At 41.6% G+C, this 25,216-nt stretch overlaps 1 protein-coding gene and 1 long non-coding RNA gene across 4 annotated transcripts in view; one reads left to right on the top strand and one right to left on the bottom strand.

Moving 5' to 3' along the window:
* Positions 1-1,805: 1,805 nt before the first annotated feature.
* Positions 1,806-25,107, bottom strand: crtac1b (cartilage acidic protein 1b). 3 transcript variants are annotated; one of them, XM_020086850.2, is made up of 15 exons: positions 24,861-25,102; positions 21,807-21,997; positions 20,438-20,634; positions 19,925-20,061; positions 17,242-17,398; positions 13,939-14,073; positions 13,712-13,854; positions 9,277-9,413; positions 7,232-7,314; positions 6,884-6,984; positions 6,643-6,811; positions 5,500-5,645; positions 5,100-5,142; positions 4,850-4,993; positions 1,806-4,568 (listed from the first exon to the last, which is right to left on the bottom strand). In XM_020086850.2, exons 2-15 carry the CDS (start codon positions 21,989-21,991, stop codon positions 4,441-4,443), a joined length of 1,905 nt encoding a protein of 634 aa, XP_019942409.1. In that variant the 5' UTR covers positions 21,992-21,997; positions 24,861-25,102; the 3' UTR covers positions 1,806-4,440. The 3 variants fall into 3 exon arrangements, with proteins under 3 accessions (XP_019942409.1, XP_069394424.1, XP_069394425.1); XM_069538323.1 differs by having other exon boundaries at positions 6,643-6,984; positions 24,861-25,106; XM_069538324.1 differs by lacking the exon at positions 4,850-4,993 and having other exon boundaries at positions 6,643-6,984; positions 24,861-25,107.
* Positions 13,732-25,216, top strand: part of LOC109629244 (uncharacterized) — a 47,232-nt gene continuing 35,747 nt past the window's right edge. The window contains exons 1-3 of the long non-coding RNA XR_002202696.2: positions 13,732-13,867; positions 13,942-14,108; positions 15,647-15,723. This is a non-coding gene — a long non-coding RNA (uncharacterized lncRNA). The remainder of the gene's footprint in view (positions 13,868-13,941; positions 14,109-15,646; positions 15,724-25,216) is intronic.

The following is a 25,216-nucleotide window of genomic DNA, read 5'->3' as shown; positions in this document are numbered from 1 at the left end:
ACAATTGCAAATATACATCAGTGTGTTATCAACTACCTTAAAATGACTAAAAGCATCTTTGAGAAAAACGTATTGAACGTGCTTTGACTTTTTAGTTTCGCCCATCTACTAACATGGAGGAGGTGGGATTTATGACCTATACTGTAGCCAGCACTCAGGGGGTAATTATAATAATTTGGCTTCACTGTCGGTTTGTACAAAGTTAAAGAAAAACAAGCCAACACTACAAATATTTGAAAATGAAAAACTCACTTTTTCTTCTGCATATTGCAAACTGAGAATTGCTGCAGCCTCTTGTGGCCACTTTAGGTAAAGAAAATGAATAGATCACATTAGGTTTAATAACATTATATCACTTATTTAATTACCTTTGACGTGTTGGAAATATGCCTGGAATACAGCAGCAATTACAATAATCTATAACCTATTTAACAGCCAGCTGTTATGTGCGATGCCATTCATGCTCAAACGGCTGCTGAAGTAGCTTAATCTCTCACGTCATTGAGTTGTTTTAGTGCTCAGGCACGGTGAAATGAATCAAACCAATTGAAATCAAATGACTTAAGATGTGCTTAGGCAATTAGAACAGGGATGATGAAGCATTTGTTTTTATCTCAGGCTTCAACAAACCCAGTGCATCTTTACTGGATTTAGGCCGGCGTTGATCCACAGACGCAGGAGACAGACGTTTGCACACAGCTCGAAAAAAGGCCCACTCCGTTGGACGCTGACTAGAGAAAATAAACGTGCACGCTCACTGCATGAAGTTTAAAAGAAATGACCACTGCCGTGTATACAGCCACATTCATGCAGCTTTTTCTTTTCTACTCCTTGCGCTCTGTTTTTTTTTCTGGCCAGTACAAATATCCTTTCATGTCTGATCTTCTGTCATGTTCTGTGGGACATTTTGTGATCGGTGGTCTGAAGCACAAAAAATAAATGCATTTGGATTATTTTTCCACATGAAGCACAGGCCCACACACAAACAGGCTGCACGTGGCCACATAGACACAAGCACTGGTCCGACTTCCCCTGAAACGCACACGTTGTGTGTTATGTTGCACAGGGTTACTCCACTCGCTGTTCATTTCAGCAGAAAGAACCACAGCTGGAGCCTCCAGGACAAACAATGCTATGACCCTGTAACACACACACACACACACACACTAACACAAACACAAAGAAAGTGTCCTTCCTGCATGTTCTTGAATATCACTCAGTGGATCTGTTCGACAACATTAAATAGTTCAAGAATTTCTTGTTTTTCGTCGGCTCCATTCTGTTTTTGTAGTTAAAATATACTGTATATAAAGATGGATGACGCATCTCAACTTCCTCCCACTGTCCCCCCCCAAAAAAATAGTCCAGAAACAAATGCTGCCACGTCTGCACAGTAGTGACTGAGGGATGGAACCACAGTATCAAGGTCCTGCTCATACGTGCACTTAACCAATCCTAAGTCAGTCACACCTTCCAGCCGTTTTTATAGCATTAGATACCTAATTAAACCAAACTTAATAAAACATGGACAACTGAAAAAACATAATTGTGAGTAGAACTAACTGAAATGACAGAAACCAACATTTACTTTGACTTTTTTGTTTGGTCCATATCACTGCCACTTCAGGAGGCGGGGTTTATGCCCCAGGGGGCGATCAAGACACTTTAGCTTCACTTTTGGGAAGCAATCATGTCACCCATCCTTATACATGTATTATATACGGTAAATTGTAGTTACTGCCTTCCATTCTCTCATACAGTAAATGTATAACACTGCTTTCAGCACAGTAATCCATCACTGTGAATATTGTGTTTTCGTTTATTTTCTTCAGCGTTACCTCATGAACTGCAGTTTCACTGGACACAGAAATGATTCACATCTGAAACCTGCGATTTGCGAGACCCCCTGCTTGTATGAATGGGCAGAGTAGATACAGTAGATACAGTCAATACTGTTCAGTTGCATGTACATGAAAGTTGTCCCACAATATTTGGCGGCATATTAGAATCAGCTGAAATACCACTTCAACACATTAATAGGAAAAAGATACAAACTGGATTCACACAACCATGTTTTTGACAACAAAGGACTTCACCTCCATAAGGATTGTGACGTTTAAGTAGGAGAATGTGAGCGATGGGGTTAAAAACACCTGTAGGACCCAGTTAAAGCGTGCAATTTTGATAAACACATGTGGAGCTTATTGTTCATGCAAACTGTGAGCTTACATGTCAGAGCTTGGTGACAAAGTTCGAGTCCTGACCCAAGATTAAAACTACACAACATCCTCAGATGAGCCTCTTTGATACATCTGAACATTTCTACGATGATATATTAAAGCATTTGAGTGGAGTAAGTCCTGCTGAACCCTCTGTAACTCTCACTCTCCTCAGAGTCTTTGGCTCACACAGGGAGAGTGACCACATTGTCAACGTGGATCCAACAGAGGCCCGCGCTGAGTAGTTTTAACACATCCATCATCATTTGTTTGGTCATTTTTCATGCTCAGATGCTTCTCAGTTTTTATTAAAAAGGTCTCGGAGAGAAATAAGTCCAGTCTCAGGTGACATGTTTGCTATTTACAGGTGGCATCTGTGGTGTTGGGTCCAGCTGATTTGCAGGCTGATGTCGAGGGGCTGTGTCTGGAGCCGGTTCAACGATGGAATGTGAGGTTTTTGGCAAAAAAAATTTCCAAAATATGTAACACTTGCCTCAGAGAGTGAAAAGGGAGAAATCAGGGAATCTCACACATACACACACAGGGCTTTCTCTGGAGGACTGCACTGGTCAACACCTGAAGATAAATCTATTCCTTGCTACAACAGTGACTGTGGTTTAACACTGGATAAGATGTGAGTTGCGCAGCTTCTGCTGTGGGACTGCTGGGATGAGAACTGATGTTCTGCACAATGATGTGAAAGCAAAAATCTGTCTGTCAGAATCAGCTGTCAACATCTTGTGTAAGACAATGATTTCACTTTTGGGTATCTCTGCTGCCAAAAATATTTATTAAATTCCTTAGACAAGGTTTAAAAAAGACGCGGCAGCTGCTCAAAAATGACATCTGTAGTATTAAATAAAAATTAAGGGTTTCGTTTGCTTGTATTTTACTGCACTGAATCAACTGTCTATTTGAAACCAAAATACATGACAGCAAATAGGCAGATGTGGTTTGTTATAGCTTATTCCATAAAAACACAGCAGCCAATATCCACAACTTAAATGATTAGTGTATTTAATTTCTTCCTTGTCCACAAATCTTTAAAAAAATCCCAATCAATAATTAAAAACACTTCCTCTTTGTAATTACATTTAATTCATTTGGAAATTAATTCAAAAATTCACAATGAGCAGAAGTTAGCACTAAGAGACATTATTGATTTTTGTAATTTCATACTATTGTTGACATCAACAAAAATAAATCACATCACCAGCCTCATCGTTTGTAGGAATTGATTATTATACTATGATAGAGTAAAGTACATTTTGCAGCTGCGATGCCTGAAATAATTTACATAAAGTTTAAATCTGTAGATTTTAAATTTTAAGATAACTCAGGCAGATTATATTGAATGATATTGACGTCTTCCTCATGAGCAAGAAACATCACCATGACCTCATCTTCACCTCCTTAACTGTTCCGTGAACTTTATTAGATTTATCTAGGACGAAAAATCACTAGACATTAACTTAGGAGCTTTAGACAACTTAGAATTGTAGAACTGTATGTGGCAAATGATTGAAAAAATGATAAATAAATGATGACGGGTTCAAGTACTCCTTTCAGTTACTGTATTTAAAACTCTTACACGTGTGTTAATCTTCTTTACTGTGCTGTTCTTTTATTTATAGGTAACAAAATGTAACCTACCATCAGAGACAGATGGTCTGGCATATGTTCCTCTAGCCAACCGCCTCTTTGGATGTAGTGCACACACACACACACACACACAACCTAAAGTGCGGAGACCTGGTGTTTCTCAGTATCCCAGTGAGCCCATAATAAGAATGAGAATGACATTGTTAGGATTAACATTGCAGCCTAGTGGAGATACAGATGGGGCCTCAGCGTGCCTCTAATGAATGTGGTGTTCGGAGCCAGTTCCTTACTAGCAGAGGTTTGTACGCCGCGGCTCCACTTATTGACTTGGCCTCAGTTCAGGTCCCACTAAGATAAGTGCCAGGTGATGACGTGAGGACTCCGCGGGTGTGACACAGTTAGTTCTGAACCCAGTAGCTCCCAGCGAGCATGCTCCCAGTGTGTCTTTATAGTCCAGAGGGGGCTGGGAGCCAAGAGGTGACACATAGCTGTGATGAGGAGGAGGGGGTTGAGACTGTAAATATCGAGATCCATAGAGGAGAAGATGTTTCAGCAAAGAGTTTCTGTACGTCCCCGTTAAGCAGTGAAGAGAGTTTGGATGGGGAAAGGACAGTGATGGCTACAGCAGTCCATTCTGAAGATGAGTGGAGAGGAGCGGCAGCACAGAGATGGAGAGTAACCAGAAAGAAAGACCCGACCATTTGCGTTGCCCAGAAGACTGCGTCCCCCCAAAGTACGCCACCTGGGCTGTGGAGAAAGAGGAGGGCAGGGAAAAGTTAGCCAACATCTGTGTCTTTATGGCTTAAAAACAGAGTGTTCATTCTCGGGTGGGGGGTTAGTCATGCAGGACAACAGGGTACAGAGAGGGGACACGGTCAGAGGAATGTTAGCACCTCTAAGCTTTTTACTCAAAACCAGAGTAATTAATGGCAGCTTAAGGCATCTCGTTCTCCGGCAGTGCTTCCTTTGTTCTCCGGATCCTGGTAATCCAACTAAGTCTATACCCCCACTCTGCCACGACCACTTACCCACACAGGCTGACCCATCATCGTTGGGCTCAAAGCCCTGGTTGCATCTCCTCTTGGCACGGCATTTATAGCTGCCATAGGTGTTGGTGCAGACGGGGCGGTCAGGGGGGCAGACAGAGGGGAACTGGGTACACTCATCTTTATCTGAGGGAGGCAGGGGGGAGGTGAGGGAGGGAAAGACACTTTATGCTTTAAATGTAGGACACAGAACACCAGGTGGTCGACAGGACGATGAGTTTTTTCAACTTACCAGTGCAGCGGCCATTCTCGTTCAGAGCAAACCCATGACCACACTGCAAGGCACAACCAGGTTAATTGTTTTTTTAAACCAAACATTAAAATCATCATGATACTGTTTAAAAAGGTCACATGTGGTGGCGGAAGCCAGAGTAAACAAGTGGACAAGCAACAAATGTAGATGCTTCCATACATTTTTTCTTTTAAAGCTATTGTTGGTAATCCTGGAAAAACTAGCAAGAGCAAGCTACACTTATATAAATATAAAAGCGATAGTTCCCACCCTCCCACAGGCCCTCTCGTCAAAGCCCCCATAATGCACTGCCTGACAACTGCGCTGAGGGTCATTCTGCACATACTAGTGATATATACTGTATACCAGGTTCTCTGAGCATTGTGAAACTCTGCTCTACCTCTATTTCTACAGTTGGAGTGATTTCCTCCTCGTCTCTTGGATAGTGGATTTCCAGCACTGAGTTCATCTCTGAGGGTTCCAGGGGTCGGGCCACTGAACGACCATCTGGCCAGTACACCTCGACATTGGTGGCCACATCCTTACCTGGTCAGACAAACAGCACAGACGACACACAGTTCAATATTCACAAGACCTTTACAGAGCGTTGAGGGCTCATCCAGGACTCTACATACTGTAGGTTAATATATCGTCCTCTTTGTCACACACACACAGTAAGACACAGCGGTTTCTCTCTCCATTAATTATTTTAATCAGGCACAGAGAAGGTCCCTCTGCACAGGGCCTCTGCAGCCCTTGATTAAAGAGGCATTTTTCAGTGTAAACAGATCTGGACTTACTTTGCCACACAGTGATCCAGTAAGCAGTTGCGCTGCCTGAGAGCCAAAGAACATTTCACCTGTTCTCTTCTCTTGGACACGCTCTCATTAAACTGTGGAGAGTGTTTTTCACATGTTGAACAGTAGTGACGCAGTTCCCAAGTGCGGATGTCTGTCCTGACGCCACCGATGGTGTGGAAAGTTTGCTCTTCGAGTGTGTTATGAGTAATCAGGCATTAAAAGTGACTGAGGGGCTCTTGGAACTGAGCTCTTGCACAGTCCTAATACAGAACAGGCTCAGTGAGCGGAGCCAGCAAGCAGTGGTGGTCGGGCCAGCAGGCCTGGATGGCCCCCAGCAAACTGTGCCGGGGGGGGGGGGGCAAACCAGGCCGGCTTCCAGCTGCAGCCCCTGTCCCCCAGCTCGTCCATCTTTGTCTACCTAGCTCCCTCACACAGATAACTGACTCCCCCATGGGTGCCTAATCAGACGGGAGGTATTGAAACAATGCTTCCTAAACAGAGCTTTCATTTTCTTTCTGACTGCTGCTCTGTGATTCCTGATCCATATCACATCCTTCCACCGTCCGTCCAGTAAGTTTTTGAGTAATCTTGCTTACAAACAGATGGACAGGGGCGAAAACATACCATCGTTGGAGGTAATGATCAGTGGTTTTAGGCTGAGCAGAGAGCACGAATGGTTAACAGAGAACCGCCACAATTCCTGCAACAGTCATGTGTCCTTAAGACTTTAAATGCAGAGTTACCGAGGCCAAAGTGGGCGACAGGCTCCATCTCACACAAGTATCCGGAGCCACCATCGATGATCCGTGTGTGTGGGCCGGTCTTCTTTGTGTACACCACCACTTTAGCTCCTCTGGCAAAAGCCCCGAACTTGGTCCTGGGAATCACTCGCAGCCACGAGTTAGCGGAGCCCTCAGACAGACAGAGAGATATAAGGTTGTGTTTCTGTTGACATGATGATGTCTTTAAGATAGAGACACTCACCTGGTTGACTTTGTAGACAGAGACCGGCTGCGCTGCACTTTCACCATGAGACACCAACAGCTCCAGTCGGCCATCGCCATCAAAGTCTGTGGCTACAGCTCCTGGAGATCAGTCACAGTAATGATGCACTTCATGGAACAGTCAACACAACATTATTTATTCTCCTCGTGCAGGCGGACATGGACGCTGTGTGTCACAGAACTAATTATGTGGAACACGTTACTTTACTTTTATAAATCTCATGGGGACACTCAGATCGCCAGTGGAGCTCTGCTGCCATCTAATGGTACACTGTTGTAATATCTGACATGAGGTTGATTCTTGTCCTGCCTCTGTTAAGACACTCACCTGTTCCTCTTCCTTCAGGCTCAGACGCCTCCCCAACATTCAGCTCTTCTATCTGCGGGTCTCCGTGCTCTCTCCTGCTCACTCTGTCAAATCAACATCACAGCACTTACCCAGCAAACCTCTGGAAAACCTTGATACCACAGCCACTTTAAACATATTCAGAGTCCAATGTTGAGTAACTTGTTCTTTGCTTTATTAACTACTTTAGTACTTTAGTATTTCCATTTATGTCCATTATCTTTATTATCGTGCCCAATATTTTACTTTTTACTCCATCACATGTATTTGGCAACAAAGTTGAATAGTTGATTAAACCTATGAAACATTGTCTTAGCTTCTAAATAATGATGTTCACTGTTATAAACTCCCCAATAGTACATCAGTGCCTGTATTCTGCATTATATTTTTTAAACAGCTAAAAACATAAGAAGAAGCTTGTTTATAAACAGACAATGATTGAAAATCTAGTTATTCTTTTTTTTATTTTTATATATTTACTTATTTTCCAGATACATTTGCCTATAAATATTTTAATATACTTTAGAGAATTTAAAAATATTTACTTGAAATGGAGTTTTAAATCAACATTGAATTTAATTTTAATTAAATTATTAGTTAAATTTTAAAGTCCAGACCCTGACCTTACTATTCTCCAGATCAGTGATCAATCAATGCTGGAAATCGGCAGCCGCTCGCTATTTATCAACTGTTCAAAGACATGATCTGAGACACTGGACAGGTATCGAACAGGTTAAGGCCTCATACACACTGCATTACTTTTAACATTATCAGATTGTTAAAGTGTTCACACTGCACAGCTTGTTGTCCTTTAATTGTGACTTTTGACATCGCTGTAGTTTGCACACTTCTTGACTAAAGATCTTTCAGCACGAGGAATCCCCAAGAAGTCTTTCTGGTCTTTAAACTACATTTTGTCAGAAAACATACACGAGAAGTGACTTCATTATTGAGTTAATACAGTTTGCAGACTTGCATATAAACACAAAACAAGCCTTGGTTATTTACAAGACATACTGTGTATTGATTAATGCTTAGAGCTCTGGCCCCTTTATTTGCACTGTTTGTGCTTTGTTGCTAACTTGGTATCATATTGTCATTTAGTTTACAACCACAATGATTTCATGATTCATGATTTGAAGACAACAAGAACAGGTTGTAAATTGTGAAACATCGTTAATCGATGACTTTGAAATTCATGCAGTGTACACTAGTGACAAAGCATTTCTATATGCATGTTTCTTTAGGGTATAATTTCATTTCACAGTGCACTAATGTGCTGATCCTGTGTGTGGAGCTCCACAGCTCAGCTATATATTGATTAGTTGTATTTAATTAATTAGCTTGAGCTAAATTGTTGGAGCATTTTTTTTTTCATCAGTGCCACAGAGCAGAGTGGAATTAGCTGATTCATCTTTATATCAGAGCCACGAGCTGTAAAGCAGTGACCCCTATCAGACCATCACTGTGTCCAGAAAGACTTTAAATGTCCTCCATTGTCCCGACGTGAAGGAATATTGTGATGCGGGAAATCTCTGGTGTTGACACTGATTATAAGATATTTGTTCTAACCCACCGGCTCAAAGCAAGATTCACCCTGATTTCTGCATCCTGTTCAGAAAAATAATGCCAGATCAGATTCTTATTCAAACAGGATGAGTTCATTCTCCTGTTACATTTTTAAAATTGATATGTATCATAAATTGCATTTTCAGGGCTGAGTTCATTAATATTATCTAGAGAGGAAGCAAAACCGTGAGCCAAAAAGGAGACCTAAAACTGTCTTAATGAAAGATTCATTCATGTGTGGAGGAGGAGGCGGGATGCCAGACTAGATAAGTATCCCTGGCTGGGATGTTTAAATTCTTCTCAGCTTTCAGGCCCAGTTTTAGAATATTAAATCAAGACGCAAGAGTAGTCCATTAAGCTCATCATCCAGGCGCTATTAAAACTTACTGCTATACTTGTACAACATGTGTGTGTATGTGTGTGTGTGTGTGTTGTACGTGTATGTGTGTGTGTTGTACCTAAAGAGTCTGTTAGCGGAGGGGCCCCTGTAGGCGATGTTATTGAAAAAGACCTCCAGCTCATTGTCGTTGTCAAAGTCTGCAACGATGACGGTGCGAACTGGAGACGGCATGGCAAACTTCTGAGACGCTATGTCCTAAGGGAATAAAAGCAAACACAGACACACACACACAAACAGTTTAAATCCAATTCACCTGCTCTCAAAACGAATTGATTCACAAAATGTGTTTGTATTGCCCTGCTCATCACATATTTGTTGTAGTAACATCACATCTAAAGTAGTTTTCTCCACAGACTGTATTTATACAGATGGAAGACATCCACCAAAATTGAAGCCAAAGCCACAGCAATCGCCACCTGGTGGCTTGCTGCAGTACATATATCCCACCTCCTACATCTCAGTGGACAGAGACATGGACCAAATTAAAACATACAATAAATTATTCTCAAAGATGGTTTCAGTCTTTTAGATATTCAGTTCTCTGGTTAGTTTGGTTTTAATTAATTATTTGATGCTGTAAAATGGGTCGGTGGGACCTCGATAACGCAGCTCAAGCCCGTGATCGCTACTGTTGAGACTCTGGCTCCAAATGCAGGAGACGGGAGCGTTTGTATGCAGAATATTTTAGCATAGTGGGAGGAGGTGGAGACACTTTCATCTTTATTTACAGTCACATATAATTTTTATTTTGCTTTTTCAGTGAACGTCGGTCTTCTGCCTTTTCCTTTTTTTCCCTAAGAGCTAGAGTTTGCATCACTGCTACATCCAACATTTCCATAAACATACAGTAAATGTCATTTTTCTTCCTCTATAATTATACAATTATAAAATGTGTTTGTCTCCTTTGTGAAATTTGAGGTTGATATACAAAGTTTTGTTTGTTTTTGTCTGCTCTGTCGGCCTAAACCGCAGAACAGTGGGAGGTTTAGTTTCTTGAGGCACTATATTCATTTAAAGAAAAGGTGCAGTAAGTGAACCCTGAGAAGTGCACGATAAAAACACTGTGGCGAAGACATAAAGAAATTTTTTCCAGATGACATCACACCAGGTTAATCCCTAAGACACGATTGGCAAATATTGTCGATGCAAAAAAAGAAAAATTTAAGGTAGTTGAAGGATTTTCACCAGAATTTTATATTCCCTGTTATTCTACATCATACATCTGTTAAATTCAACATGTGAACTGGACGTGTGAGCTGAGTGACTGGGTAGAGAAATGGTTCCATAACCCGGAACATAAGGTCACGAGTTCCATCTTCACAGCCGACGTGTCCATCAATAATCAGTATCCGGTCCTTGAGTTAGACACTGATCTGTCATCAGTTTACTCACTGACTGTAGGTCACCCTAGAAAACAGATTCATCTGAAGCCTCCAGGTGAGAACAAAGACCCTTTTTACGTCCTCTGGCATCAGAGAAGAAGACTGCAATTCTCCTGCCCCCCCCAAAAAAGTCTTCTCAGCAGAGGAGGGTTTTTTTGCATGAGAAAGTAACGGATATCGCCTCGCTTCAGTGACACGGTGATAAGTCGGGGAAGAGTTATAGAGCGGCCTTTCACTCCCTCCAGTATTTACTCCCTGTTTTAATTATAAGGCTCATAAAGCTGCAGGAGGGGGGGATGGTGGTGCCTACAGTGACCTTCTGCTTCTCAGGTGAAGGAGAGGGGATGGCCAACTGAGGCCACGAGGGAGGAAGAGGGGAACAATAGAATGCATACATGTGCCATAAGAGGAAAAAGACCAAAACACAAATGGAGGAAAGAAACCTGCTGGAATAGAGGGGAGAAAGTTTGAGAAAAAAATAAAGTATAATCACTTTATGATTTGTCGCGCATAAAGTTTCTCAAAATGGATGGTAAGTATTTACAACTTTAGTGGATTTATTGTGACTAGGAAATGCATTTTTAATATTTAATGAATATAGTAAATACAATTTGAAATATTCATTTTCTTAAGTGTGTGATTTAAATTTAGGACGTTACTCAAAATTTCATTATCCAAGATTTATGACTTGTTGTAATAATGATATGAATAATAGGCTATAATTATATTAATATAATTCTGAAAACCACCACCTAACCGCCTTACATCCATTCATTATAAGGTGGCTTCAGCTCAGCTTTCAGCGCGCTAGCCAAGAAAACTTCTGCCCTGGCCTTTTTCCGTCTCTTTAAATACATATTAGATATGTGAGGCTGTGCTTTCGCGTGTGTGCGTGTTAAAGCTTTTGCAAGGAAAACCTCGGCAATAGATTTTAATTAAAGCACAAACAGGCCTAATCGGCACTTTCCACTACCCTGGCAGGCTGCTGTTTCAGCCCAATTTAATTAGCGGTTTACTGGAGTGATACAACAGCTTCATTATGCATGCCAAAGGTCAATACAGGCTAGTAGGAGCGTCAGCTTATGAGGGGAAAGGGTCTTAAATGTGTTGTGGGCTTGTGATTTAACAATCTGGGTTTAAAAAAAACATCGGCCAGTTAATTCAATTTGTCTTCTGGGTGTTAGTGCGTGCATGTTGTGTGTGTGTGTGTGTGTGTGTGTGTGTGTGTGTGTGTGTGTGTGTGTGTGTGTGTGTGTGTGAGTGTACGTGTCATGCTGATGGTATTGTCTCTGGGCTAACCATCACACATTAACCTCTTATTTGACCCCTATAAAGATGTCTCATGTGACATTTATCTCTTTGGTAAAAGATGCGGTCGTAGGTCCTGAAACATACATCACCAAACACAAAACCTCTGTAGATTTATACAGCGGAGGCTGCCGCTGTCTGTACTACACAAACACATGCACGCCGCTCGCTGTCTCACAGGAGTTGTCTGCAGAGTTGTTGTTTGAGTAAATTAACCACGCGTCTGTCTTTAAATCCCACTTTATCTCTACTGCTAATTCCCCTGTCGACCACTGGCATTTGCCGTCTTTGTTCTGCTTGTTCATTAGACACAGAGAAAAGTCAGTCGGACTCATTTGACTCTATAAAGTGTCCTGTGACACTCTTTGCTTTGATTAAAGATGAGGTTGCAGGTGCTTTGTACAGTGATTGGTCATGTGTGCAGAAACATGAATGTTTTCTTCTAAAGCTCCAGCTCTTCAATGTTCACATCCGCCAACGACGTGATACTGGCATCAGTCTGTTGGCAGGATTACACTACAAAATCTACTGAACTGATTTTATTGAACTTGGTGGAGATATGAGGTCTGTGCCAATAAAAAAATTATTGGCTTTTGGAGAGGGATCAGTTAAGGGGGTGGATCCAGGATTTTTTTTATCACTTTTCTTAATATTACAAAGGCGATTTTTAACATTTTCACTAATTTACCATAGAAAATCAGGCACATTTAGAACAGTAATATCATGAGTGTGTGGTTTAGTTTAATGTGGGTTGATTGAATTGAAGTGTACAATATGTAACCTCAGGCGCTAGGAGTCTCGATCTAAACAGTGATATGTCGTGAAGCAGCGTGGCAACCTGATCTGCTCAGGTGCAAATCATCTTCACGGATGAGGTAACGTATTAAAGTTTTATTTATGTTACACAGCAAAAAAGCAACAAATAATCATGGTGCATTACGAGCGACCAATACAAACAGTGGAAGGAAACCGTACACCCCAGCCCGTCCACTCCGCACTGCTCACTACGAGCTAACCACTCAACAAATCACGACTGTTTGCTGTCCTGGCTCCTAAATGGTGGAACGAGCTCCCCATTGACACCAGGACAGCAGAAAGTCGACACATCTTCCACCGCAGACTAAAGACACATCTCTACCAACTACACCATGGTGAAAAAGATGATGTCTAATAACCAATTCATAAAAAAATTAAAATAAATAATTTGTTGCACTTACATGTAGCATTTTGTAGTTTGGCTCGCAAATTGCACTTAGTTGATTCTTGTTGTTCTGGGTTTGTTCCCTCATGGTTGATGCACTTATTGTAAGTCGCTTTGGATAAAAGCATCAGCTAAATTAAATGTAATGTAATGTCATGAAAAAACAGCCCACTGGCTTGAAAGTGGTTACAATTTTGAAGTGAAAGTAAAAGTTACACAATTGAAAGTCGACCGAAATGAAACGACTCATTACCCTGAATGAAATGTTGGATTTCTTTGGGTTTAAACATTGTAGGAATTATTTTAGATAATGTAAGTGCACAAGGCAACAACACACATAACATAGGTCTGCTTGTTTTCAGGGTTAGTGGTAATTGTTACCTATTAAATCTTGAAATGATGGTCTAGTTAGAGTGCACAATGGAAAGTGTGTGCCCAGGTCCTTTTACTTGTGTCGGCAGCCTTTACAGCCCACCTTTTAAAACAGGTATACAGACTATATTTTCATTCATAACCTTAAATCACAGGATGTTTTTGTGTAGATGTTGGTATTTATCTGAATGTGGATTTGGTAAATACCCAGGAAACTCATGTGAACCCACCTTGAACTTCTGTTTACGGTTATTCTGCTGCATGTACAGGCGATGAGGCCCATTCCAGTTCCCGTAGACGATGTCTGTCTTGCCGTCACGGTTGAAATCTGCCAGAGCGACCCCTCTGCCGTGCTGCATGGGGTCCTCCACACCTACAGTCATATGGTAATAGAACTTAATCATATAAAGCCAAATTCAGATAATCTATGTCATCTGCTGCACGCATTTCTTCTCACCAGCCTGCTGTGCCACATCCGTGAACGTTCCATCCCCGTTGTTCCTAAACAAGAAGTTGGGTCCGTACTCGTTGTCGCAGAACACATCGGACAGCGTTTGACTGACAATGGGCCCCACCACGACGCCTCGTCCTCCTGCACAGACAGAAACACAGATACAAGCCTCTGTGGTGAGATGAATGTAGATGATTAAAGCTAAGGGTAGGCAGACGGTTTTAAAAATAAAAAGCGGCGGCAGAAAAGGTGAAATAACAGAGCACAGAACGAGAGAGATCAGCCTGAGATCATTATCGTCTTTCCAGGCAATTTCCTCCGAGCAAGAAGGACGCAGACATTGACTGATGGGCTTCAAGCACACAGACAAACAAACCTAGGGACGAACACAAACAAACACAAAAATGCAAATAGGCGACACACGCTGGGAGCCTTTTGCATTGACCAAAATCTAACAGTGATTTTCTCCTGATGAAAAGATGTTTGTGACTGTTCAATACACTCTGCATCACCCCAGGATTTTCCAATGACATTCTATAAAGTGAAGTGTTGCGCTAAAGTGTCTCATCTCAGACCAGCGGAGTCTAATTATGCAGCTGAAAGGGCTTTGATTGTCCTTCCAGTGCGTAGAGTCAGTGCTGTGGGTGAAGACTTCTGATTTACTGGGCCGCTTCATGAGCCCAGACAAATACCACTCGCCCCCTATGGTCATAAACCACTAATGTCTCTCCAGAGATATGTAACCATTAGATATACAACTTCACTCACTGTCCCTCTGATTAACTGCACCGTGATGAATCGCCATCTACCGCACAGATTTCTGTGCCAGCTCACTCTGCCCCCCCCTGGTGGCTTAGATGTCATCTGGCATGCAAAAAAAGATTTTAAAAAATTGATGAAGATTGATTCTGTTCCGCACAAATATTAAGTCACGTCCCACTTTTAAAACTTACCTATGCCTCAAAGTCAAGGTCTTTTCAGTGGACACAATTTAATATCATAGAGGCAGCAGTTTTTACTCATGATGGCCGCTGTCACCAAAGAAACTAATCATGGTGAAATAATTGATTCTGACATTTATTGTTCTCCTCTTCGAAAAAGACGACACACATCACAGGGTTGAATTGGCAATAAGACAATTTAAGTGTTTTTCTGATTTTCAAAATAAGTTAATCTTTGCCTATATATCAAGGTCAGACATTTTGTTTCAAAATCATTTAAGGTTCTATTTAATGAGTTAAATTCCGTTAAAATATGTTGTGTCCGATTAGACAGCAGCTTATAATATAGATGAACATAACCATTTAGAAATAGTGTGCATGAAAGGGTAACATGCTTGATTAATCTAGATTAGATGAGATGAGATGAGATTAGATTAGTTTAGATTAGATATTCTTCATTGCCCCCAAAAGGATTTTTATTTGCTTGGTCAGTACCACATTAGCTCAGATATTAAAATAAATAAAGTAATTCATATGTTATAAGTACTCAGGAGTTGTGCAGGGATATAAGGTTGGTATATTATATTTTGAATGAGATGTGATAAATTAAATTTGTTAATTATAGAATAAATATAAATTTGAACTTGTCATACATAATTTCCGGAAGCCTCTTTCTCTGATTCAGAGATTAATTTTATTATTAATAAATAATTATTAATTATTATTAATTACTTATTAATTTTGGTTTGTTTTTGTTCCTTATTATTTTATAGCCGAAAGTATAAATGGAACGGAAATGGTGAAGGGAGAGATGACCAGCAAAAAACATCCGTGACGTGATTTGAACCAGGTATGTGGATTTTATTATCTATGCCAAAGAGGTTATGTTTTATCCGCGCTATGTTTGTTTATCAGCAGGATTATGCAAAAACAATTCCTGTGAAATTGTGTGGAGAGGATGGGCATGAGAAAGAATCCATTCAATTTTGGTGCAGATCAGGATCAGGGGGCGGAAGGACATTTTTTTTTCTAAGAAAAAGACTTTCGTAAACATATAAAAGCTAATAACCTGACTAAGTGTAACTATTACCCCTTTCATCTGCATTTGTTAGCGGAATTACAATTACATCAAACTGTTGGATGGATTATCATAAAACTTGGTGGAAGGGTGCAAGTATGGGTGTGGGAAGAACCCATTACATGTTGATCCAGATTAGTGGGGCAGATCCAGGATTTGTTGTTTTTTTACTTGCTTTAACGTTGCAAGATTTTTTCAACATTCTCTTCGATTTGTCAGAGAATAAGTCATGGATCAGGGGACTGATATTTATGAGTGTGTGCAATTTGGTGCAGATCCAAATAGAAATCCAGATCTAGTGAATTTAAATGGTTTCATAAGGGGGCTGTTGGGCCTTGCAGGAGGTATGAACTCCTCTCAGTGCCATTCCCACCCTTCAGGACTCCTTGCTTTTGCTGTATGTGTGATTTGTTGACTAAAATTCTCGACACTGATTTAGCCACAGTGACAAAGAAGTCTACTTTCCGTTTTACTCATTTAAATTTCAATAAATCAGTGAGTGACACATCTGCTTCTATTTCACCTCTGCAGAGGATCAAATCTATTTAATCCTTTTCGTAATCTCGCCTGGAGTAGGCTGACTTCAAATGTACATAAAATACACAGTGGTGTACTAGCGTCCACATTTTATTCAAACCTTCAGAAGTTTTGGGGACCCACCCTGTAGGTAGAGATGGATACCGTGTCGGGGCTGTAGAGCCACTCTGATGTATGTGAGTGTCGCCCTTCTCCTTGGCTTCCCGGTGACTTTGACTGGAGTAAACAGCTGACAGGGCCAAAAGAGCCCACTAACACTTCTCTCTAGTCATTTCTATTTTCTCGCACGCTTACACTCATCATGTTCTCTTTCTTTTCTTCGCTTGGCTCCTCTCCAGCTCTCCTTTACTCTCCTCCTGTCGAGCAGCCTCTCTGTGCTGAAGTCCTATATTTCAGATGCTATGGGTACAAGCAGCACATGCTCCTCTGCAGATGTCTGTATAAATCAGACTGAAGGTCCAGCAATGCCTGATATCTTACATCACTCAGGCTCACACAGCCACACACACACACACACGCACACACACAGTCGTGTCTCCCTGACTGACTGACTTACATTCATTTCCTGTAGACTCACTCTAACTACTACTTGTCTAACCCCTGATTCTAACCTTAAAACGTGTCTTCATCTCAGAGTGTAATGATTTACTTTATGGGCCAGCTATTGTCCCCATAGTGTGACTCTGTAAATAGATTTAGGTCCCCAGACACACACACACATAGACAAACACTGAGTCATATCTCCACACCTACCTGTGAACTTGTTGACTCCGGCCTGCTCTGCCACATTGGACAGGGCAATGACGCCCTGCGAAAGGTCACTCGCTGCTTCATCCATTTCTATGAGAGCATGAGGACCCACGGTGCCACTGGCATAGTTAGCTATGTAAATAGCATAACGTCCGGTACCCTGGGAGGAAAGACAAAAATCATTTTTATTTAATTAATCTTTTTTTTATTTGGTCTCATAAATTATGAAAAGGAAATCATGCTTATTACTTTAAGCTCAGAGGAAATCATGCTGTGGCCAAAACATCAGCTAATGAAAGAAGGTTGCTGCTTGTTTTCTTCAGCAATAAGAAACCAGAAGTGTAATGTTGTGTGGGGTGACAAAGAATTTGATGATATTTGACTCTCCATCAAAATTACCAAACAAACAATCCAAGTTTAAGATGCTTGTCTAGGTTTTGACATCCAACCAGCAAAATGAAGCTGTAGAAAATGTCATGGATGGTTCTGACTATCAATCATTTTAATTCCACAAATAAACATAGCTTTTTTTCTTATATAAAATTATAATTTTTCATTTGTTGATTAAAAAAAGAAATTGACCTGACAAAGATAAATACCTGTGTGGGTATATATACACTTTCTTTCTTCTTTTCTCAAATAGATTTTTACCAAAGATGACTCAAATAGGGGTACATTGTGTATTGTTTGACTATTTTCAACTATGGATAAAAGTACTTCCTCTTGAGTATTTATAGCAGCAGAGAGTGTGTGTAGAACCAACCTAAAGAAATGCTATTGTTTTAATAGAGGTGTATGTAACCCAGGGAAACAGTTTTAGTAGTTTTAGAGAGAAGACAAGAATGTGGAGTTCTATGACACTGAGGAGAAATATGTGTCAGGCTTTGGCAACACAGACAATACTGGTTAACAGGATCAGATATTGTTTGGATTTTCATAGGATTTTTTAGCTATATCAAAAATATAGAAAATCACCTGACGCTTCCTTCAACCACCTTTTTAAAACTCTTTCCTATCTCTGAATATTATCTGCATATTTTAACCTTTTCCAATCAAACCTTTTCTTCCCCCCTTATCTGCCCCGACCCTGTTTTCCACCATGTACCCCCTCTCTCCCTCTCTCTCTCTCTCTGTGTGTCTCCCCCTGCTCCTGCCTCCCTTTGGAGATTAATTTCACACTCCATTATCAGTCAGAGTCCCTGCAGACACAAACCCACAGACGGAACCACACTAATAGACTACACACTCGATTCCAATGAGCTTTCCCACCAGGCCGAACATATTTCTGTCAACACAAACACATGCACATATCCAAACACACACTATTTTACCATTTGTGTAAACCTTAACATATTTTTACAAGACAAGAAAAGTAAATGAGTCTGCATGATGTAAATGTCATCAGGCGTCACATTATGGTCTGCTGAGGTGGGAGGAGTGGGTAGCATTACACACTCTCTCTCTCACACACAGACGCACACACACACACACACACTTAAGACTTGACGAAATGAGACTGAACTGCAGCGAAGGCCACTGGCAGTTACTTAACAAACTTAAAAGTCAATGATTTTTCAATAAGTCTTCACCCAAGGCCAATTTCTGTCACTGGAACTGGCATTGTGAATGGTGCGACATGCATGTGTGCAGAGTGCATGCGGCTGCACGGCTTTTAATGAGGTACCACCTCCAATGTAACGTTTCCATCTGTTTATTTCAAAAGGAAATGCATATAGTGCATTTATATATTTAATGTTTTGCAATTAGTTCAGGTTTTAAAATCAATCAGTTTATTACAAAACCGTCAATATGTCACTTTCATCAAGTTTGGGTAAGAATATTGTTTGGACGTCCCTTTCAAGAAGAGAGAGAGAAATTTGAATTTTCTTCTTTTTTTTTTTACTTTTTAAAAAAGTAAACAACACTAAACTCATCAGCTACCTGGCCAACAACACGCTTTTGGCCTGTGCAACCTTCTGTTATTATTCACAATCTGCTCAACAATAGGAAAATGTAATCTCCTGGTCCGCCTGCTGAACTAGCATGGAACAACACACACCAAGCTTCCTGTAAAACCATTAACCATTAAAAGTTGATATCTTTCCAATCGCTTTGGCAGCAGCGTAACCTATCAGTGCTCAGTGAGATGGGACTGTGGTTTTAAAAAAAAACAAAAATCTATTGTAATCCCTACTGTCGTGTTCCCACTATTACCATCTTTATCCCCTGATTGGAAGTGAGAAATGTACTTTTGTGTACGAGATAAGAGACAAAGAAGGAGTGCAAGCGTGTCAAGTCAGGGGTGAGGAAAAAACTGGAGGAATGGAGGTGGAAAGAGGGAAGAAAACAATGGGAAAAGGGACTGAGAGAAAATGTTACGGGCAGAAAGCAGCAGTGTGGACTCATCACTCCTCCCCTCGCGCGATGTTCTATAAAACAAACGAGCCCTGGCTTCTATAATTACACTGGTGCGATGGACAGAAGAGAGAAAATGGCACACCATTCCCCCAAATGAACTGTCATCGCACATGCTGAGAAGGGCGGCGTAGGCAGGGCATGAGTTATCACTGGTAAACAAACAGAGGCACCCATGCATGTACACAAAAGACACTCTAGGGAGTTTGTGTGTGTGTCGGTAGTGTGCATCTGCATACTGTGTGCATGAGTGTGTTCGTGCGTGTTGTACCTTTCGGTCCACACAGGCCACTGAGCGCCCAGCCATACGGTTTGCTACGTCTCTGTGTTCGTTAATGTCATCGTTCAGCAGATCCTCAAAGCGTCCATTGCGGAACTTAAACAGCTTGTCAGAGTACGTCGCCCGACCTTGATGCGGAGAGACGTTCAGCACAGTTGAGGAGAGGCAAAGATTGTGTGGAGAGTAAAGAGGCTTTATGCAATACAAGAACTGTGGGGGAAACGAGTGCGATGCTGAAAGTGAGAAATGTGAGTCAGGAGGTTCTAACAAAAATGACAGAGGTGAGGTGTTGCAGGGTTTTGGCGGCGTGCGCTCTGCAGCTCTCAGATTGATTAATAGTGGCACAAAGCTTATGTGTTATCTGATGAAGACTCAGATGAGATACGCTTAATATCTGCATACTGATTTTCCTGCTTTTTTCCCTGAGTTGTAACCCCCGTGTGAGTGTGCACAATATGCATTAGTATTTCTTTTTTTTAACAGAAGTGTCAGTCTGCACTGTACCGGAGAAGGCGTTGTTGGTGTTCAGGACATAAATCTCCTCCCGTCCGTCTCCGTCGATGTCACACGCTGTCACTCCGATTGCGTTTCCTTGGCGGTCTCTCAGGGCGTAGAAAGGGGAGCTGCGGTTGTCAACGGCGATGTTGACAAGTCTCTTCTTCTGCTTGTCGTACTTCAGCACCAGGTTTGGTCCGTTGTAGCTATCAACGGACATCAGTGGCAAGATGTTAGGTGTTCATCACATGAGACTGTCAACATTGAGCCAGAGACAAGCTGTGTTCTACAAGTCCTGAGAGGTAACTGATGAAAGTAGTTAAAGAAAACCCTGAAAAGGATTTTATGGTGCTTCATTTACAGATGAATGTGCTCAAGACTCTGATGAGTGTTATGCAGAGTCTAATTCTGAAACCCTGAAAAACATCAAATTGTGCTTTTGAAAGTTTTACTGTGTATGTGAAAAAACTTGCAGGCCTTTGGTGAAAATCTGCCTCAAGTGATGTCAACTAAGGCAACCAAAATGTAGACTTTGTACTAGCATAAATGTTGCTAAGTACATAGACTTGCATTACGTCATTTTTGACAGTGCTAAGAAACATTTTTTTTTTTAAAATATTTAGGTTCAAATAATGTCTTTTTAATTCGTTTTTGCAAACGTATAAAAGCTTTTGATACTCTGCCCTTGTGACAGTCTGTAAATGACTCTAAAGGTGACACAGAGAAGAGGCCGCATAAAGGACAAACCTCTTTTCTGATCTGACTATTAATGTGGCATCACCGTGACCTGACCCATAATAACAGTTGCAATGGGAACATAAAAAAATTGACCAAAGCCGCACTGAATTACAGAAGGTCAACAACGGCAGCATAATATAAACCGAAACACTCCATCTGCAAATTCTTGATTCCTAATGAAATGAGGTTTCATACTCGATGAAGTTTTGTGGTGCCCTCCTCCGTGATGCCTGCTGAATATGATAGCTGCTTAAGCAGGGTCATTTTGGTCCATCTATATTCTGTTAAGCACGGAGAAATTCTTCCCTGCTTCACTGGATAGAGGCCGGCTTGCCAAACTGTTCCCATCAATGGCACACTATCCAATCACATCCATTTTCATCAGCTGAGTGAGCCTCAGGGCACCCTTACATCTCACATCTTTTCACTCTCTTGCCTTTGTCTTCAACCTTTAGCTCGCAAAATGACAGTGCACTTTTACTTAAGCCTCAGCACTTAATTAGTTGCTCTAATTGTGTATATTGAAAAAAATGAGCACCTGCAATGGTTTATGAACAGTAAAGGGGATATAGATGCTAATTCAATTAGAGATTAATTTAACTTTTATATTTTACACCTCCCTCTCCTCCCCATTTCTCACCCGGCTACAAATATCTCCAGGTCTCCGTCCCCATCCACGTCAGTGACGGCCACGCCGTAGTTGAGCTGAGTGGGGTTGTTGTCGTAGTCAGGAGGGAGGGCGGTCTTGGTTATGGCTGAGAACATGGGATCCGATCGCTGAGCAGAGGAGTGGGCAGGCAGGAACAGAACCAGCCACAACAACATCCTCACCTGAGGACAAAAACACAATGCTGACACAACAACAGCTGAAACTGAGGAAAACTGTGGTGTTGAACATCTTGTTTCCCAAATGTTTCACTTTGCACTAAAAAGCTAAACAATGTCTTATCCCTGTAGAAACACACATATGTTGAATACACACACATACAATCTGCAACCAGACTGCAGTGCACATTCGTCCTGGCAGTTCAGGCAAATGAAAATTGGACAAAAAGTAAAAGTCATACACTTGCAAAGTACAAACTCCTCTGCTACTTCTCCAAATCCATAGTGAGGCAAACATCAGTGGGTTTTTTTGGCAGAGTTCTCCGCTACACCGAGACATAAAGATGAAGATATACCACTGCAATCAGCCGCATTCTGCAGGATTATATCTGAGCCACCGATCACATGCAGACAGCTTGAGGAATTACAGGACAGAAAATCTATACGTGGAGCAGGGCATTAGCTAGAGGCCAAGTGAGCACAGAGGAAGCCAATATGACCCCCATCTAACAGGCCGGAGGTTGCCTTCCCTGAGGGAGGGGCCCCAGCTCTAAATTGGGGAAGTGTTTTTAGATAAAAAGCCAGTTTGATGTGTCCTTTCAGTGGATAAAAAGGTGAACATGGCGGAACTGATCCTATTGATTTGTGAAGTGCAGAAAGGTGGAGGTGGAGTTTCTGATGCTCAAAAAGAACAAAGAGAAACATGACAGAGGAGGATGAAAGAAGAAGGATAAGGTCACCTTCTTAAGGCTAAAATAAAATACTCATCATTAACAGCACTGTAAAACTTTACACACACAACGCACACACACACCAAATGGTGTTTGCAAGCTGACAACTTGATTTGCGCTGCCTGTGGATTTATGAACGCAGCCTTCGTCGTCGCCATTCCATTGAGCCGTTCCCATCCCTGCCTCCACACTGCCGCAGAACATTTTCACTCTCTGCTCTCTCTGAGTGTCCAGGTGATGTATGGCTCCTTAACATCTCCCTCAACAATTCAATTTCAGATAAAAAAACGCCTTGCTGTTTGAGTGATACTCTCAAAAGTACATTGGTACGGAGAGGAAGCACCTCTGCTGACACCTGCAGAAATATGGCGGGGGGCTAACGCTAGCTCTCCTGGCAGGAGATAGTGCTGGAGAAGTGGTAACGACTTGTGGCTGTTTGCTGAAGAGGGGTTAATTAACAACAGTGGGAGCTCGAATTGAGGCGGTTTCTCCCCATTAGAACAGGATGTAATGACAAATGAGCTGAACAGTTCCACACTACAGAAGGCAGCTTTACAGACTTGCTGATATACTCCACATTAGATAGAGGCTGTGAACTATAAATTAAAAAGAGGAACAAGAAGAAAAGAAAAAGTGTGGTGGAAAAGGGTCTTGAAATAGCTTGAGAGGTGAAAATGCATTCTGAGAAAACGATTAAGAGTACAAAAAACAACTTTACTTTAGCACCGAGACAGCTTAACGCCAGTCTGCAAAAGGAGAAAAAGTGAAGTATCACTAATAATTCATAATAATGACTAGATAGATGAGGTGAAAAAGGACAAATGAGTGGTTTAAACCATTGGGGACGGGCATGATAGAATGGTGTGGTGCTACATTATCTAGTCAAGGACATGCAGTCGCTTCCACTGCAGTAAAAACCAGAGACACTCCGCTCCCGTCGTCAAGTGAAGTTGCAATGTGACTTTTCCACGAGCAGGGATTCATAAAAACAATTGATGCTCTCATCAGAGGTTACAGGATGCAACATCTGCAGGGTCAACAAGAATGCTAAGAACGTAGGAAGCGTCATAGAAAGACGTTTGTCGTAAACCAGTCAAAGACCATGAAAGAGCTGTGGAGAAAAATGTTGTCTGAAGCAGAGAAATGTTTTCGATTTGGTTATTTATGGCGGCATTAAGAGGCCATTATCAAAGCGTGCAACATCAGCATGTGCTTTCTGGAGCGTTCAAGCCCAGCTCTGATCCTGATAACACTGCGACAAAGAGCCAGCAACATCTTCAGTTTCACACACACACACACACACACACACACACACACACACACACTTCCAGAAGCTCTTCTCTTTGAAGGACACTCACTGCAGAAAACACACACACAAAGTAATGTCCCAGTCTTAGCAAATTACGTGAAGAAATCACTCTGAGCATTCAACAATTAAAATTAAATGCCAATTCATTCCATCGCTTGTCACAGTTAAAATGAAAAAATAGCACTGCATCAACATAAAACTGATCATGACAAGAGTTGTACACACACACACACACACACACGACCAAAACTTCACGATTAAATTTTAGCTGTGTTCAAAAGTTATACTCTTATAAATGAATCACCCATTTATCTCTTAAATGTATGAAACATAATATCTGTCTCAAAAATGTAAAGTAATCTCCACAACTCTGAATGCATAAAGTAAAAAAGCAGACAGCAACTCGTTTAAACTCTGAAACAATTATACAATTTTGCAACAAATTGCAATAAATATTAAATTTGACAAAAGAACAAATTCATCAGAAGTTTTTTCTTTTCTTTTCATTGAACCCACTGTGCGTGACACTCAAACCACAGCAGTTCATGTAAGTGACGATAAAGCAGCGCCACTGCGTATTTGATTGATAACTGATAAGCAGTCGTCGTAATTCATTCACGTCTTGCACGGGGGGAGGAAAGTTGCGTTGAGATCATGACGGAGATCAACTTTCCCTGGGCTCTTTTGTGCGGCAGGTCCCAGAGGAGCGCGACGCGCATCCTGCAGAAGCCCGAGGCACCATCAGCACCATCCTCATCATCTTCACTCGCATCACTATCATCAGCACCAGCAGCAGAATTAGCAGCAAAAAAGAAACTCAGGTACTCACAGATGCTCAGAAACTCCGACTAATCCTCCAGCGACTGACTGACAGCCCCAGCAGGGAGAGAGAGAGAGGGGGGGGAGAGAGAGGGAGAGAGACACAGCTAATGGCGCTGTGGACGTCGCAGTTATCTCAGGAGGTTTTTCTCCACTTATTCCCTTTACACAACTTCCTAAAGATTTGCTTTATGAAATCTCTGGTGTGATGTTCGAGCCAATCGGAGGGCAGGGTGTAGAATATTTAAACAGGCGACCAATCAGAGGGCTGGGAGCCGGCGCGTGGGTGTGTCCTGCAGGTGTTGGATTATGATGTGGAGGATGAGAGGAGGATGAGGAGCTGTTCACTTCTTCCTCCTGTTCCGG

The sequence above is a fragment of the Paralichthys olivaceus genome, chromosome 14, assembly GCF_024713975.1.
Source record: "Paralichthys olivaceus isolate ysfri-2021 chromosome 14, ASM2471397v2, whole genome shotgun sequence".
In the NCBI taxonomy this organism is placed as follows: Eukaryota; Metazoa; Chordata; class Actinopteri; order Pleuronectiformes; family Paralichthyidae; genus Paralichthys; species Paralichthys olivaceus.
This window is presented reverse-complemented; position numbering and strand designations above follow the sequence as displayed.

Bases quoted from the DNA above. Each gene is read 5' to 3' on its own strand.
- crtac1b (XM_069538323.1), bottom strand. From the start codon at position 21,991: ATGTTGTTGTGGCTGGTTCTGTTCCTGCCTGCCCACTCCTCTGCTCAG. The intron at 7,315-9,276 runs GTACAACACACA...TTGATTTGACAG, and splicing joins TCCGCTAACAGACTCTTTAG to AGTGAGCAGGAGAGAGCACG. The intron at 5,143-5,499 runs GTAGAGCAGAGT...TGTGCCTTGCAG, and splicing joins CTCCAACTGTAGAAATAGAG to TGTGGTCATGGGTTTGCTCT.